Consider the following 16,553-nt stretch of genomic DNA (forward strand, 5'->3'; position numbering starts at 1 on the left):
CACATCTCCCTCTCCGCTCCGTGGCCCTGCTGTCAGACATCGTTAGTGGCTTGAGGACTGGGGCACTTTATCTCAGTATACCAGAACGCTGTTTTTAAAAGGATGCGGTGGGGCTGGTTGGTGCAGGAGGAATACTGTGCGCTGTTTTAGGCCATGCTTATCATAGCCTTTTTCCTGCCCTGCATGGAACCGGGAGTTTTCTTTGTTGGAGCAACTTCACGAAATGGCGTCACACACGGGCTGCAGCTGTGCGGGAGGCCTGCGAGCGCACTGGGCAGGGGAAGTGGGACAGCAGCAGGGATAAGCCCCCGAAAGCTCTTGAGCCTGTTGGGGAGATTGTCTCTAAGCGCCTTATTCCCTTAGCTGATCCGGCGCTCAAGCAGAGCAGCCCTGCAGAAGCCCCGGGCTCCCCGTTTGACGGCGCTACGCAAAACATAAAACACAACACCTTGCAACACAAATCAAAATACTGTACTCGAGCGCTGAATATCGCATGGATGGCGACCGACCTCCCGTCGCACACTTTGCGATCAATTCAAAACATTGCATTTTTCTTTTTTTGATTCCGTTGAACTAGTCCCTGAACTGGTCACTTGCGCTGTTGCCGACATGATGTGAAGGTGAAAACGTCCGCAGTGGCTCCGTTTCCCTTCCTCGCCGGATCAAACGGCAAGGTTAAAAGGGTGAAAAATCGGCCGAGTCGAGATGAGCGCAGATTCTGTCGGGGCGTAGAGCACACCCGGAGAAGAAGGACCTTTTTGAGGCTTCACTGGTGCGACCAGTAGAGCACACAGGGAACACAGTCCCGGCTTGGGCACCATCTTCCTCGATCTAGAATGGAAATCGCAGGCCAGCAACAGCCTGTTTAACTTTCTAGTTTCAGTTTTCTGTTGATGAAGAAGACTTGAAATACTAATAATATATTCATAATCGATTCTTTATGATATATAATACTTATAAATGTAAAATGTATTACATTTTATTTATATTAATAGATATTATAGTATCTATTAATATGTATATTTATAGTATCTAGTTACTATTAATAGAATTTTATAAAAATAGAATGTCTGGAAGCCGTGTGCTCACTCTTCTCCCTTCCTGGTAGACCCAGCCGTGGCAGTGGCTGTAGTCCAGCAGCTTTGGAAATGCCATACCAGTGGAAAATAAAGGTGGTGGGGGGGGGGGGGCTGCGATTTTTAAGAATGCATCATGAAATCTTTGTCCCCCAGTTTTCCAGGCTCCATAGTAAATCAACAAGAAAGCAAGCATTCCTTCTTAAAGTAAGCCACTGTCTTTCCAAGTAACAATCGTGTGGTTTGTGTGCGCGCGCACATTTCTACAAGTCGTACTGCAACTATTCGACCTCCCCACTTGATAAAGGCCCAGCTTCAAGTGAGGTGGGAAATGCTGTTGCGGCACTTTTTGTCTCTGGGACTCGAAAGTTATTGTTGATGTGCCCAGCCTGTAATCCCAGATTGAACTACTTTTGTAGATAATAATTGCACAAAATCATCACAGGAGCCGGTCACTTCCAATTCCTGGCAGTGGCAGCAGCTGTGTAGCTGCATCTGAAGCGCTGAAGCATGAGAAGGAGAGATCACATGACCACACAGATTGCGCAATCGAACCGCTGTTCTCAAAACAGAGGAGGTCAGTGGTGCACTGGAAGAGCCCTAAAGGCTATGCTTTTCAACAGGAGAAACATCCACATTGCATCCAACGTGAATGATGGTAATTGCAGTCACTGGCATGTGTCAGTAATTTCCAGAAAACCATGGTCTTTATTAGAACTTTATTAATCGCATCAAGACCTCACACAATAATGCATGTTGCCACTCTTATGGCAAACGAAAGGTCACTACTTTTACCTCTTCCATTGTTATCTGATAGTCCTCTTAGAAAGCACAGAATACAAAATGAATTAAAGACAAAAACAATACTCCCTTCTGACTGATAACAGCTTTCCAAGATCATGCCAAATCTGAGCACTTTGCAGGGACTGAAAGCTGTCAAAACTATTTCTGATACACATTTTCAAATAAACATAAAACAATCAGCAGTAATGCATTCTTAGAAAAAAGAACAATACAAATTTGAGAGAGCGAGAGATTCTTAGAAGGCATTGTTACAGAAGAACTGAAGCCCTCCTCCTGCGTGTCGGTCAGTGCTTCATTGACTGCAGCTCTTCTTGGCGGACATCTTCAGCAGGTACTCCTTCTCGATCTCGAAGAGCCGCCAGCCCTCCTGCAGGGACAGGTCCGAGGCGCCGCGCCGCTTGTAGAACTCGATGGAGGGCTTGTTCCACTCGGCCACGATGAAATGCATGCTGCTGCAGCGCGACTTCACCGCCGTCTGGCAGAACGACAAAAGTAAATAATAATAAGATCAGGAAACTGTAACGCCCTCTGCAGCCAGAGGGCGCTCCTTCTCTGTCCTATCTCTCATTTCCGGTTCTCGGCTTTCCTTCCGGTGTCTCTCTCTCTCTGGGGCTATATATTTCCGGGTCTTTCAGTCTGCCTTCGCTCAGCATTGACGTTCGGATGTCCTGAAACCCGCCTAGCACCAGGTCTCCCCACGTCCGCTACCTGAGGGCATGGGTTTCTATACGGCACTCCCTGAACAGCTGAGCCCGGGCTAACCCCCGTCTCGCCGCTACACATAGGGTCTTTATCGCTCTCCTGCCATTCCACGGTTCGTCTCTTCTGACATCCGTGACAGAAACTCGGACACGGATTCCATCAGACCGAGGAAGCGGGTCAGGGTCCGGTGCGTTGGTGCAAAAGGAGTTCTGTGGCACGCGGTTCTGAGATGTGTGTGACGTTCTGGAAAATGGAAAAGCAGACAGGCGTTCGAAACAAAAACACTTACATCACTGAGGCTCCGCAGGATTTCTGATCCTATTCCATACCCTGAAAAACAGGCAGCGCAGAACTAGTCAGCATATCTGGCGAAACTGAAATAATTCTGGCATTTCAGGACATAGGCACTCATTTGTTAACTCACTGACGATCACACAGTACCTCTGAATTCCTTCATGACATAGAAGTCTTCCAGGTACAGCAGTTTTCCAATCCAGGGGTCGTAGGTGAAGTAGTACATGGCAAATCCCACGACAGTGTAACCTAAAGCAGAAGGAAACCTTCAATGAGCCTTGAAGCCTTCATTGTCATTGCCAGGAGAATTACAGAACCTCATATTTGAATGACTCTTAGGAAAGAAGTGTCATTTTCTCTTTGGCACGCTGAACGTTCCTGTGAAAGCATCATTAAACAGCCACAGCCATCTATAAAAAACATACCAAGCTGCTTGTGCTTATAATAATAGTGGCTTCACCAGGCAAGGCAAGGACACCTGACCGTCATACTATCAGGCCAGCTGGGAAGAGGTGCAGGGATCTCCAATTACAGAAGATGTGGGCAGCCTTTACCCAAAAAGCAATGGCCATGCCAGACTAGATCAGTTTACCTGCCTCCTCCTTTGATTGGGACACTGTTTTATTAATAATTTAGAAGAGGCATCAGTAACAAGAAAAACCCGTTTCAGACACAGGCTGTCACTACTGTATGTACACAGGATTGCCAGCCGTACGCTCTGGGCAGTGACGCATTATGATCCTGTACTGTATGTTTCTGCTGAACGGATAACAGCACACAGCAAAGCTACGGACTGTAATCTGAAAACCGGTGGTAAGTTAGAGAAAATACTTTCAGAAGACCTTTTAAAAAGCAAACTCTGAAGAGGAGCGAAAGGCAATGTGATGTATTGAGTGTCGTAGTTTCCATCACCCCTGAGAGGTAGGTCCTAGACTCTAAATTTGGCGATTCTTCCTGTTAGCCTTTGCTAAAAATCTGCCAATGTCCAGCAAAGACATACTGTACAGCCACCCTGAGCCCAGGCAGGTCAGAGAAATCCCTCTAGCATGGGGACTCAGCTCTGGTCCTTCAAGGCCGCTGTCCAGCAGGGTCTATAGATCTAGATCTCCAGCTTCTTAAGAACAAGGAAGGGCTTCAAACAGTCCAATTACACAGATAACGTGTATGTGCTCAATCAGGTTATTAAGGGCTATGGCTGGAAAACTAGAAACCATTTGACTCAGCAGGATTGGACTTGGAACTTGGAACAGAGACTCTGAACTCCCTTTCACTTCCTTAAACGGTTCTTAGATGTGTTTGAGGTTGAAACTAACCTTTGGCTATGCACGAAAGTCTCCAAGCGCACATACTGTACACGTGTTTGAAAGAGGTTTAAAATCCGTACCCTCGGCTGTCTGCTGCTCCTTGGGAACTTCAGCCACAATGCAGTGGTAGAACGGAAGCTCCCCAAATCCGTCCTCCAGCAGCTCTGCGGAGAGACAGAAGGCGCGGGCAGAGAGGGGTTAACACCGGGGACGGGTGTCCAGGTCTCAAAAGGCGTCTCCGGCCGTGTCCCAGCGCTCCTACCTTTCTCGGTCAAGATGACCTGATCTTCCATTTCCTCGAATTTCGCCAGTTCCTGGAACAAACAGGACAGACAAAACAAAAGTTATCAGTCGGGCAACAGCACTTAACTGTTCGAGGTCCACTAAATCCGACAGCTGAAACTGTCCAAAAGGGGTGCTTTCGAACCGTCGGAAATATACGACGTGTTTAACATACTACATTTAACACCGCTAAACACCCCCCTCATCAAGTGTTTTACAGTTACAGTAAAATATATATATATAATCACAGAACAGACAGTGGCGCGGATTCACAAACAGCTCCAGCGGTCGCTAAGCTCGTAAGCGGCTCTGAACCTCTGCGGTCTGGGCTCATTGTAGCGGAAGCTGTCGTTGGACAAACAGAAAATGTATCCAAAACCGGAATCGTGTCGATCATGGCGTTTTGTCGCTTAAGAAAAACGGGAATCATTCTTACGCCTTTCCATTAGCAAAAGTTAGGCTTGTACAAAAAAAAAACAACCAGGGCCAGTTTACATGTTAATAAGACTGTGAAAGTGCTTAAGGATCCGGTTTGATATATTACACTGGATATATTACACGAATTACATATACATCCACAAAATAATAAGGTTAATACATGGAAGACGCGGATACAATGTTTTTAAGAATCATATCGCATCGTATATCGCCTACTGCTCCCAAGCAGCAGTTCATCGGCCCTCGCTGGTTACCTTTATGAGTCGCAGTATGTCGGATACGTCCTTGGGCTCGGCTTTCCGCAATATGAACTTGGCCATTTTCTTCTTTTGCTCTTTTTCCCTTTTCTCACGAGTCCTCTGAATGTGAAGAGAAGCAGGAGATGTTTCTTCATTCGGCTCCCAGGAGTGTTACCCCCCTCCGGTGACAGTCTGGTTCCCAGACCCCAGTGCGAACCGATTACATGCAGGCTGGACTGGCGGCGATGCCGGCTGAAATGGGAGCCTCTTGAGCCAGTCGTCCCCGATTTATAGTCGCAGCAGGAGCCGTTTCGCAAGATGCCGGCTGAGTCAGGTCCGCAGCAACTTAATATCGCCCGGCCCCGGCGGAACCGTGACGTCGCCGTTTCCAAGCGCCCGCAGTCACGCGCCTCCCGGATCCGCGCGCACTTCTGGCTGATGGGCGGGCGTGCACGCCTGCACCGCCGGACTGAGGCGACCAGAGGCCCCCAGGCTACGCGTTGTGCAGCACCTCCCACCTCCCACCTCCCATTACCGGAATAAAGCGAGAGAAAATACTGTAGTAATTCAGTGACGCTTGCGGAGTAAGAGCTGCTAACGGCGATTCAAACGGAATGTCAGGCGGCACCCACAGGGAACACACACACACACAACAATAAGGAACAAGTAATAGGTTTATTCCATGCTGAAAAAAAGAAGAAAGAGAACACAACGTTTCGGCCGTGGAGCCTTCTTCAGGTGTCGACACCTGAAGAAGGCTCCACGTTGTGTTGACACCTGAAGAAGGCTCCACGGCCGAAACGTTGTGTTCTCTTTCTTCTTTTTTTCAGCATGGAATAAACCTATTACTTGTTCCTTTGCAGCCTACGCATGCTGACGCAGCTACCACACCTGAACTACTACACACACAACAATAGCCTGTAATGCAAGTCCAGCAATACAACCAATAAATCAGATTCACAGCCAACCTGTGAGCTGACAAGAAGAAGATCAGCACAGCAGAGACCAGAGACCACCCTGTCTGAGCGCGTTATTTCAAGAACGGCAGGGCACTCCCCACTGCAGTCAACGGACTCAAATCACTCAATAAACGGCATCGACGATTAGATATTTTTCTATATGGGCTTTCCAGAAGGGATCAAACTCGCTGATAACTTCGAGGGCGCCCCTAAAAGGCAGCCCTCGCTCTGCTAAAAACTTCACCACTGCCACCAGCCTTTTCAAGACGTTAGTCCAACACTCGTATTCATTGTCAAACTGTCTTTTTAGTTCAGAATCTATTAGACCACTATCAGCAAAGCGCATAACGTATGCATTTTTCCAAGTCACTATAGCCTGTGGTCAGTCCGGACTGATCATCACTGTCCCCAAATAATTTACATGCGAAACAAAACACTTCTTCCGAGGGGGAATACAGCAGCCATCCTCTTGACACACACTCGCCAATTTCCGAGTTTTCTTTTGAAGAGGGTTTTAGAGAAATACCTCTTTTGGTGTTTATGTGGTCTTTCTGATGCTGCAACATCCGCGTCTTGGGTTTGACACGATTCCGGGCCCGATTTAGCCCAGCACGCCCGCACCTGTTCACCTATTTCACCCCGGCACGCTGGGGCCGAGCTGTAGGAAGCGGGAGCTGCTGCTGCGGCCTCTGTCGGCTCCGCGGCAGCAGGTGCAACAGACGTGGCGGCGGCTCGTTGGGCTTGTGGAGATGGTGGTGGCGTTTCCGACGGCTCTGCCTCCCACTCGTGTTCCTGTGTCTCCGTTGCGGGGGCTGGCTCGTCCTCATGAGCGGCGTGGCTGTAGACCGGGCCCAGGCCAGAGCTACTGTACTGTAGCTGCAGCTCACTGATCAACCGCGGTTGCTGTAGCACTGGCTGCAACGTTCGCCGCAAACCCAGGGCCGGGGTCCGGCTCAGCAAACCTGAAATAGCCAGTCAGTCTGGGGATCTTTTTAACCGCCGTGCTTTTCGTTTTTACGCCCCGCTATCATATTTTCTGTCGCACATTTTGAGGCTGGCTACCGTCAAGTTGGACCAGAGATCACCCGATGAATCCGCCAAAATAAATTTGAACTGCGAACCCATTGCATCTAACCAATCATTGGTTCTCAAATTATTCAACGTTTTTTATGGACCGATGGGGGCCCACAGGTCCGTTTAAAAAAATACTTTGGCCAATCGGGGGCCCCAGGGCCCCTAGGCTACAGCCTATGCCAGCCCGTTCGCTAATCCGCCCCTGCACCCCTGGTGAAGCACTTTCTTTAAAAACTTGTATTTAACATCAAATAATGCAAATACAAGGGAACGAAAACAAAACACAAGACAGCACGCTGCCAGATATAATGACACGTCGGAACGCAATACGTTTAAAATCTTACATACTGGACATCAGATCCGATCTGATTTGCTTATCGCCTTCCATCTGCTCGCAGGAAAATGGTGCTGCCCAGGGATGTGGGATATCGGCTACCACATCCTGGCTGTTATTCCAACACAACGGAAGACTCTCCCTTTTCCCAGTGCCCTGTGCCCTGGAGGCCTGAGGGGCCCCTTGATACAGACGTGAAGTTGTAAAACATTCGGAGAAAAGTGGGACTTCAGTGTTTCTTTAAAGGCAGTGTTGTCACCTCAAGGAAATGTAGTTGTCAGTTTACTGAAACACAATACTTCCTTATACTGTCTATAAGTATTGCTATAAGAAGCCTTTTCTACACACTCCTCAAGGAAGCCATCTCCCCTCTCTTGGTATTCTTCAGGATCTACATGTACGTTTTCATTATAATTTGTGCAAGGTGCTGTCCTGATAGCCTTATATAGAGCATTTCTCCATCATTTCTGCTCTACATAGAGACCACAGGACTTTGTGGTCGATTCTTCCAAAGACAGAAGAATCAATAAATTGAAAAGTAAGGTAAAACCGAGCTGAAAGTATTTGGGATTGGCATCTGTTTCCCGGTGAAAGAGGGTTCCTTTGCAATGTTATGGATGTCAGGATTGTTCATATAACCGCTTCTTCCAGGCCTCTGGCTATACGCCCGCTGTGGCTGAGTGCATCACAATGGAAACGGTCAGTTGTGACAACACAGCTCTTCGTGTGCACATACGGGCTCACAGGAAAACATCCCCACGCGCGGCTGCAGACTCAGATGTCAAGGACAAGGGCTGCCCACAGGAAGGGTCTTGTGCAACCTTCTTTCTTTACTCTTTCTCTGTGCCTTCGGCAGGACTTGTATTGCTTTGACAACTTGAGCAACTCAGCAGAACAGTTTAGACAGATACAGTATCTCTCCTGCAATCATTTCCAGTTTGTACCAGCCAAGGGTGCCTGCGTCTTTGCAGATCTCCAGTCTTTGTTGTGACTAACAGCTTGCTGTTTCACAGTGTGATTCACTTTCCTGTGCACAGTATTCCCTACCCCTGTCAGCCCGGCTTTGAACCCACCTTCTTCTGCAAGGGAAGCGAGCATGGTTCTGTTTCTGCTGGCTCACTCCTGTTCCTTGCTCCTTTTTTTATGCAAAATAGTGACACCCGCTGTTACTTTTAGATTTTTTTTTGTTTACAAGAAGAAATATGCAAAATCTGTTCTTCAAGCTTCAAGCAGAATGTCTAACTGTTGAAAGACAGCTTCTTGTTATAAGTTTCTTGAAATCCTTTCAAATACTCTAGTATTTTCTGTCTGAAAAAAAAAAACAAATGCTCCATGCAATCCAGGGAATTCTATTAATACCCATATAACCAGATCCTCATGAAGAGCACAACTTAGCCGTTGTTAATGTTCAACAGAAGCCTATTATTTTATCATCCAACGCAGGGTTCTTACTCATTCTAAGCAAGTTCATCGTTCAAAGTTTAGTTTATCATATCTTCAGAGCAAAGATAAATTCTCATTCTTTGTACATTAAAGACATTTGTTTTTACTGTAAAGGCACTTTGCCAGCTCCGATTGAATAAAATTTAATGCTAACAAGTGTGCATTAGAAATTAGCCTCTTTCTATGGAGCTTCTCAGCTTTTCCAGGAGCAGGATCTTATTCCAAGAGCCTGATCGTTAGGAAGAACAGGCTCTGCAAACATGTGCAGGTACAGTCCTTCAGCAGCTTTTGAAGGAGAGTCGTGCTTCACTGATATCAGTACCCAGGGTGTTACAGTTGTTTGCACCGTTTTTGGTAGGAACCAGGAGAGCCCTGGTCAAAGTAATTCCAACCAATTCTGAACCAATGATTCATGGCTTCGGGAATCCTGTCCACAGCAGACCAGTGACATGACCATGTCTCTATGTTGCGCAGGAGGATATTGAATGATGCCCCCTGGTTCACGTTATGAACCACAACCCTTCTGTAGTTCTGTCTGTAATTAGAGGATGGCTGGGCTATTCTGATGTCTTGATGTGTACATCATCTCTCCACCAAAAAACAGTCATGCAGATAAGCTGTGAGCCAGGGTCAAGTTAGCCCACAGTACAATGGCAGCTGCGATTCCTTACAATGTGTTTTTGCTCAAGTGTGAGCAGTACTGTAAGCGCAGAGAGTTCACGGAAAATTACCTGGTCTCCTCATGAGTAATTTAATAACCGAAGAACATGACCTCAGTGTAAAGATGGGAAAAGCACACACTGTAGCTTGTTAAAGATTAAAAGAAAAAAATTACTCTGGCCCAAGAACAACTTTTTTTTTTTTTACAAGCTAACCTTGAAAGCAAGTTGCAATTCTTTGCAGTTCTCTCCATTTCCCTTGTTGCTGGAGTGCAGGCCTCAACACTAAACGTGGAAGGTCAGTCTTTGTGCACGTTTGCCTAGTATCTTCACTGCAGGGTTCCCCAGTGCTGTGCCCCCCCCCCCAACCCCCTACTGGTTTTTACACCTGAAAAACCTCATTAAAAGTCAACAAACCTGTTTAATTTGACCCTTTTCAGTTCCTAATAATTTTTTGGGGGGGGATAACTTGGGAGAAGAGCAACGCCGTTGATGTGGTCTAACGGACAAAGGCCTGCTTTTGCTTGAGCAAGCAAGAATGAAAACCTACCCCAGTTCTCACTCCAGCGCCGCACAGCCCCACTTCACTACAGCTCTTTAAAAGGCTGGACAGCCATATTTGTATCCCACAGACTTCCTTTGTTTTGTTTTTTTAAATAGAAAATTACTATAGTTAAAGCTGCCAGTCATGACTTGTTCAAGCAACATCCATTAAGTGTATAAAGAGATTTTAACCAGATCTTATATGTAAATGCACAGTAGGATGTCAAAAAAGGGTTAATAAAAAAACATTCTAAATGCAAGAGTTCAAGCGCAAGTTACTACACATACTGTTTTACACCCATGTAGCTGCAGAGCCCTTTCCAACATATTTTAGAGGCCATTAAAATTGGCAAAATGAGGTCAGCATGTTCAGTTTCACTTGTTTATGGCTGTGGAAGAGAATATGATTCTCAGTTACAAGAATGTGGGCCTCCTAATGGTAGCTTGCCTAATGAATAGTTTTAGTTTCTTACCCATTCCCTACTTCTAGAATCCCATGGATAACTGCTGTGAACCCTTAATGCTGTGAGCACTTTCAAAGCTTGAAAATATAAAATCGACATGAGATGGGGTCACTTAAAAATGAAGACTAAACAAAGACATGCCAACACTTCATTTTACTTAAGAGCATAAGTCAACAAAATGCACTACTGATCTACAAGAACACAGAACACTAACAGAAGCTGTGACAAATTCTAGTTTTAAACTGAACAGTCTCCACAAGCATAAACCAGCATTACAATGCTGAGTTAGTACGGTCTTATCCAGTTCTTTTGTAAGCTAAGCAAATAACAGGCATACTTGTACTACTAGTATAAAAATAGTAAAAATGTCAAAAAGCAGAAGACAGGATACAGGTCAACATGCATGCGAAATTTCTTAATATGTTTGTATAGCTTTAAAAAGCTCCCCTTTCCGGATGGAGGGGCTCCTGGTTTTCCCAGCCACGGATCCGGCCCTCACTCCTCGGCACACATCTTCAGCAGGTACTCCTTGTCGATCCGGAAGAGCCGCCAGCCCTCCTGCAGAGACAGGTCCGAGGCGCCGCGCCGCTTGTAGAACTCGATGGTCGGCTTGTTCCACTCGGCCACGATGAAATGCATGCTGCTGCAGCGCGACTTCACCGCGGTCTGGCAGAACGACAAAGGTAAAAACACAATGACACCCCCATGCAGAGCCAAGGCTGACCTCCCTTGGGAACAGTCCACAATCCCAATGTGCTACCACTGAGCCAAGACTAAGGAGCTCCAGAAACGTCACTGTTAACACTACAGGCCACTCCCTTGTTCCCCAGTACTTCATTCCACAATGTAAACCACAGAACCCAAAAATATCACCCCCACCATCCATAAGTCAGCCAGCCTTACCTGGCTGAGATACCTCAGGATTTCAGACCCAATACCATCTCCTGGAAAAGAAAAACAAGTTGAATACAATCTATGAAGTCACAGGTCCCACGTGAAAAGCTAAAGCAGCAAATGTCAGTTTTAAAGTTACCTCTGTATTCTTTCATGACATAGAAGTCTTCCAGGTACAGCAGTTTTCCAATCCAGGGGTCGTAGGTGAAGTAGTACATGGCAAATCCTACAACATTATAACCTGGAAAACAGGTCATGACAATTAGAGAAGGTTCTCCAGGCTAAATTAACATTTAATAGAGGGCAACCACAAATTTGAGGAAAGAGGACATGTTCCATGCATGATTGTGTGTTGGGGGACAGTACTTGTCAATTAAACAGCATGTTCAAGTCACACCGACTTGGACTGCTTGACTTATTTGTCCCCTGAAGCAAAAACCAACAAGATCGCTATCGGATCTACACGGCAGTTCAGAATAAGTCTTAAACTCTAGATATAAAAAGGTGAACTGTGAATACAGTCAAGACTGAGAAACATCCTTGTGCAGCCAATCGAAGACACCAGTGGATTACAAATACACGCACTGAATAACTTTTTGACCTGCATTGGAGGTGGAACAATGCTTAAATTGCAACTGAAGTCTCCACAGTGAAGAGTGTGGGTCATCACAGCCAACATTTGAATTTGGAAGAACTCTACAGCCACAGAATTTGCCTGTGTGCATCTCTAAAAAAAAAAAGCACACAACCTTCTCCAGGACCTGTCATGCACCCTCTTAATAGAGAGGGCTGCCGGCATGTTCTGAGCTACCGTGTGCAGTTTGGGGCATGGCGCTAGTCCTGTGGGCCTTACCTGGCGTGTTACGATCATGTATGTTACTGTGTAACTGATCTTTCAGTTACCTCCCCGCCCACCCATGTACACGCCAAGGGCTGTGTACATGTCGAAGCAAGAGACTGTAACCTGAAGATTGGGGATAAATTAGAGAGAATACACTTCAACAGGGTTACAAACTCAGTAGCCAGGGTCAACATTCTGCAATCTGGTCAATTAAAAAAAAAAGTCACCCTTCTGCTTCAAAACACTGGACATTCATCTGAATCTTAAATGTACCAGCAGCAAGTTTAACATTCCATTTTTTGCACATCCCACAAAATGCTATGTGCAACTGCAACAATAAGAAAAGCTACAGAACACACTGCATAATTTAGTTCTATCTAAAGATATGAGCCAGACTGATATCCTAGCCACACTGCACAAATAATGCATGACCACACCTGAAAGAGGAGTGCACATCGCATCTTAACCCACACTCAAGGAAACGTGATCATGCATTACTTGAAATGAAAGCGGAGCTCTGTAATTGCAATACTCCCTAAAAAAGTACCCTCAGCTGTCCGCCGGTCCTCAGGCACTTCTGCAACCACGCAGTGGTAGAAAGGGTGATCTCCAAAGCCGTCTTCCAGCAGCTCTGCGGAACACACAGGGAGGATGGAGAAGAAAAAAGACTGGTGGAGTAGGAGACAGGCTGGTGTTCGAGACTCCTCAAGCCAGCTGGGGAGATCAGGCTGAAGAAGCTGGGCCACTACCTTGATTGCCAAGCAACGGCTCTCGGGAACGCTTCGGGTCAAAAATAACAACGCTGGGAGTAAAAACCTGAATGTTTACAATCCGCCTCATTACGAAGCACCACCCTCTTCCTCCGTGACAGGTAAACAATTCTTAGCAAAACAGATTTAAAGGGCTTTTATAAGGACACCCCTGTACGGCCGTCTACAAAGCAAGGATTGACTGAGCAGCAGCAGCAGCACTTAAAGCCGCATTCAGCAACACGCAGCAAGCCTATATGGATATTTGCGTGGGATGGACGGGGACGTTTATTACGTTATGGGAAAGAAATTCAGTGAGGCTCATGTGACTTGAGAGGGGCCTGGGAGTGCTGCCCGTTCTCTCTGCATGGCCAGCTCATGGTAAGGCAGCAATGCAGGCCGAGAGTCTGATCAGAGACCATCCCAGCCCTGGTTTAGGAGACGCGGGCCGGGCGGGAGCCCCTCTCGGCGACCGGCTCGGGCGGAGCGGCCGCTGGGGAAAACTGTACCTTTCTCGGTCAATATGACCTGATCCTCCATCTCCTCGTATTTCGCGAGCTCCTGGAAAACAAGACCACAGAACAGCCCCGTTAAGCCCCGGGTCACCCGGCTGTGGGACACACGCACCTGCCGGTCTGAGGGAGCAAGACCCAGCCTGGGGAAGCGATATTTGGGAGAGGTGTGGGTGGTCAAGGGGATGTATACCCGGGACTAGTCCCTGCGCAAACCGGCAACTCAACTCCCAGGCATTTTTTTTTTTTTTTACTCGCCGCCAACCCGATTTTAGGATTTTTTTTAAAATGTGAAAACATCCACCATCCCGCTACCCCTCTCTCTCTCTCTCTCTCTCTCCCCCCAACCCCCCCCGTCTCCTTACGTGGCTGCAGGTCCCCTGTACCGATAAAGAGGAAACGGTGCGTCTGGAGGGAAAAAAAAAAAAACAGTCTTGTTTATCACCTGCGTAACGGCACCGAGAAAGAAAACGTAAAGAAACGCGACCTGAAAAAATAAATAAATAAATAACGGAAACGTTTTCAGGTGCTCCAAGGAGAGGTCTGGAAAAAAAACAACCCCAAAACAAACAAAAATAAAAACCAAAAACGCGTCACAAGCCAAACCGGAACTTACCTTTATGAGTCGCAGTATGTCAGACACGTCCTTGGGCTCGGCTTTCCGCAATATGAACTTGGCCATTTTCTTCTTTTGCTCTTTTTCCCTTTTCTCACGAGTCCTCTGAATGTGAAGAGAAGCAGGAGATGTTTCTTCATTCGGTTCGCAGGAGTGTTACCCCCCTCCGCTGACAGTCTGGGACCCAGACCCCAGTGCGAACCGATTACATCCAACAGCAGCGGCTCGGAACGGCGCTCGACTAAGCGCTTCCGACCCGGGAGCCTGTATTTATAGGCCCCGTGGGGGAGGGGGCGGGTGCTTGGCGCCTGCTCTTTGTCTGAGGCCCAATCACCATCTCTATCGAGGCCGCTACGTCACCATGTCTTGTTGTTTACCGCGGGGCTAGCGCTTTGTTGTTTGTCCGCGGCACCTCTTCAGAGCCCGAAAGTTTTTTTTTCCCCCCTTTTAAGGTGCACACGGAGGCTTTTTAACAATATTTAACTCAAACTGTTACATGTGGCCTAGCGAATGCTGTGTTAGCACAGTGGAAATTTACCTTTCTTCTGGGCTGTTGGCTTCTGCAGCCTGGTGCCCCAATTAGGGAAAAAACAACAACAACAGAAACTGTACTGTACAACTGTAGTGCACGTTGCCTGTAGCGTCGCAAAAATTATTTTTAAAAATATCACGTCCGTGTACTTATGGGTTAACTTGGCGTGTCTGTGTTCGAGTTGCTGTTTGTTTTTACAAGTGCTGAGAATCTTAACGCCTGATGGAAGAGTCGTTTTGTCCCTTTGTCTCATCAGGACGTCGGACAACAAGTCGCCAGCGCCGATGCTGAAGTCGGGGGACAGCGGTGGGGCCGCTGGTTCTAGAACAATCGGGAGAGTTCTGACCAGTCACGGGACTCGGGATGACCCGTCCCCGCGGGCCTCATTAAGGACCTTGACTGCACACCTGTGACCCCACCCCCGGTGTGTCAGCCAGCAGGGCGGGCTCGGAAAATCACAGCGCCGCGGCTCTCTGTCAAACATTTAACACCCACACCCCCCCCCCCCCCCCCAACGATCTGACGAGAATGGAATTTGTACTTTTTTAAATCCCCTTTCCCCCCCCCCTCCTTCTCCTCTTTAAATGGCACCTGTTTCGAGGGGTGTTTGCTCCCCCTACATTCAGCCGAGAATGCTATGGCTCGTCACTTACCCTTCGGAGAGCTGGGCAACTCCGCAGAAGGGCAAACGTTTTACCGCCCTGCGGGAATAAACTTTTTTTTTTTAATTTGCCATTCGGAGTTTTGCAGAAAACGGGGGGGACGACGGTGTAAAAACATCAATCAAGAAAACATTTCCGATGTTTCCTTCGTTGCGCACAGAAGGACAGCAGCTTGGAGCCGCTTGGAGCCACCTGACAGATCAGGCCGACGAGTCCGGCTCGTCCCCCGTCAGGCGAGAGCTCCACATCTGCCACTGGCGCCGCAGCTCAAATGCCCCGTGATCTTCTTGAAACACAATGAAAAGAGCAATGAGTTCATTTCGAGAAAGAATGCAGAATAACAGGGTCAACAAATGGATCTAGAGACGTACTATAAGACATCAAAGTGCACACGGAAATCGCCGTAGGAGTCCGCAAGGAGTTTGAGCCATGACGTACAACAGAAGCACAATTACCCCCCCTTTAACTTGAACCTCTGTTTTGCAAGATAACGCCTCATTTCACCCGAAAAAAAGTGCGGTTAGAAAATAATTCACAATGCATGCCTCACAAGTGATGTACTGTATACCCACGGAAATAGGAGAAATATTTTATTTAAAAATGATGTAAAAATAAATGCTTATTTTTAATCAAAGGTTGAAAGGTCAAAGTGAACGAACACCTTTACACGTCAGGAAAAACTCCGCTCAAAAATGTGTCTTCACCTTTTTTAATTCGACAAAGCAGAACACTGTTGGAGGCGGTGCATTCGCGTACAAGAGGCACCGTCGGCGGTCATCCCAGGCGCAGATCTCGATCCTGCCCCAATACTCGTTTGTACGGGCTGCTTCATCACCTCTTTCCTCGTCCTTTCTGTTGCCGTTTGTAGTGCAGTTCGCGCTGTCGAGAAGTTTTCTTTTTACTTATTTATTTATTTTTTTGCTCGCTCACATTCGTCCACGTCTCCCCCCGGTCTGTCGCAGAAGGGCTCGTGCACGTGCCCGTGCTCTTCTCGGCCCGGTCACCGCGAGGCAGCGCGCGCGCGCAGGTGCACTCGGACGCGGTCCGGGGTCCGAGGTCCGGGGTCTGAGGTGTGCAGCCGTGTCCGGAGCCCGGCTTCGCTGATAGCATCCGTGAACGTGCTGTATATCCA

General features: G+C 47.4%; 2 protein-coding genes across 2 annotated transcripts; both read right to left on the reverse strand.

Annotated features, from left to right (window-relative positions):
* Window positions 1–1,781: 1,781 nt before the first annotated feature.
* Window positions 1,782–5,543, reverse strand: LOC148830250 (diamine acetyltransferase 1-like). Its single transcript, XM_088920770.1, has 6 exons — window positions 5,155–5,543; window positions 4,443–4,494; window positions 4,261–4,344; window positions 3,024–3,125; window positions 2,872–2,912; window positions 1,782–2,355 (listed from the first exon to the last, which is right to left on the reverse strand). Exons 1-6 carry the CDS (start codon window positions 5,218–5,220, stop codon window positions 2,173–2,175), a joined length of 528 nt encoding a protein of 175 aa, XP_088776896.1. The 5' UTR covers window positions 5,221–5,543; the 3' UTR covers window positions 1,782–2,172.
* A 5,206-nt stretch (window positions 5,544–10,749) lies between these two features.
* On the reverse strand, window positions 10,750–14,480 carry LOC148830251 (diamine acetyltransferase 1-like). Its single transcript, XM_088920771.1, has 6 exons — window positions 14,228–14,480; window positions 13,609–13,660; window positions 12,898–12,981; window positions 11,649–11,750; window positions 11,519–11,559; window positions 10,750–11,281 (listed from the first exon to the last, which is right to left on the reverse strand). Exons 1-6 carry the CDS (start codon window positions 14,291–14,293, stop codon window positions 11,111–11,113), a joined length of 516 nt encoding a protein of 171 aa, XP_088776897.1. The 5' UTR covers window positions 14,294–14,480; the 3' UTR covers window positions 10,750–11,110.
* Between the last annotated feature and the right edge of the window lie 2,073 nt (window positions 14,481–16,553).

Source organism: Atractosteus spatula, chromosome 7, assembly GCF_055471065.1.
Source record: "Atractosteus spatula isolate fAtrSpa1 chromosome 7, fAtrSpa1.hap1, whole genome shotgun sequence".
Lineage (NCBI taxonomy): Eukaryota > Metazoa > Chordata > Actinopteri > Semionotiformes > Lepisosteidae > Atractosteus > Atractosteus spatula.

Bases quoted from the DNA above. Each gene is read 5' to 3' on its own strand.
- LOC148830250 (XM_088920770.1), bottom strand. From the start codon at position 5,220: ATGGCCAAGTTCATATTGCGGAAAGCCGAGCCCAAGGACGTATCCGAC. The intron at 3,126-4,260 runs GTACGGATTTTA...CTTCTGCTTTAG, and splicing joins GGAGCAGCAGACAGCCGAGG to GTTACACTGTCGTGGGATTT. The intron at 2,913-3,023 runs GTACTGTGTGAT...CCTGTTTTTCAG, and splicing joins TGTCATGAAGGAATTCAGAG to GGTATGGAATAGGATCAGAA.
- LOC148830251 (XM_088920771.1), bottom strand. From the start codon at position 14,293: ATGGCCAAGTTCATATTGCGGAAAGCCGAGCCCAAGGACGTGTCTGAC. The intron at 13,661-14,227 runs GTAAGTTCCGGT...CTTGTTTTCCAG, and splicing joins ACATACTGCGACTCATAAAG to GAGCTCGCGAAATACGAGGA. The intron at 11,560-11,648 runs GTAACTTTAAAA...TTTCTTTTCCAG, and splicing joins TGTCATGAAAGAATACAGAG to GAGATGGTATTGGGTCTGAA.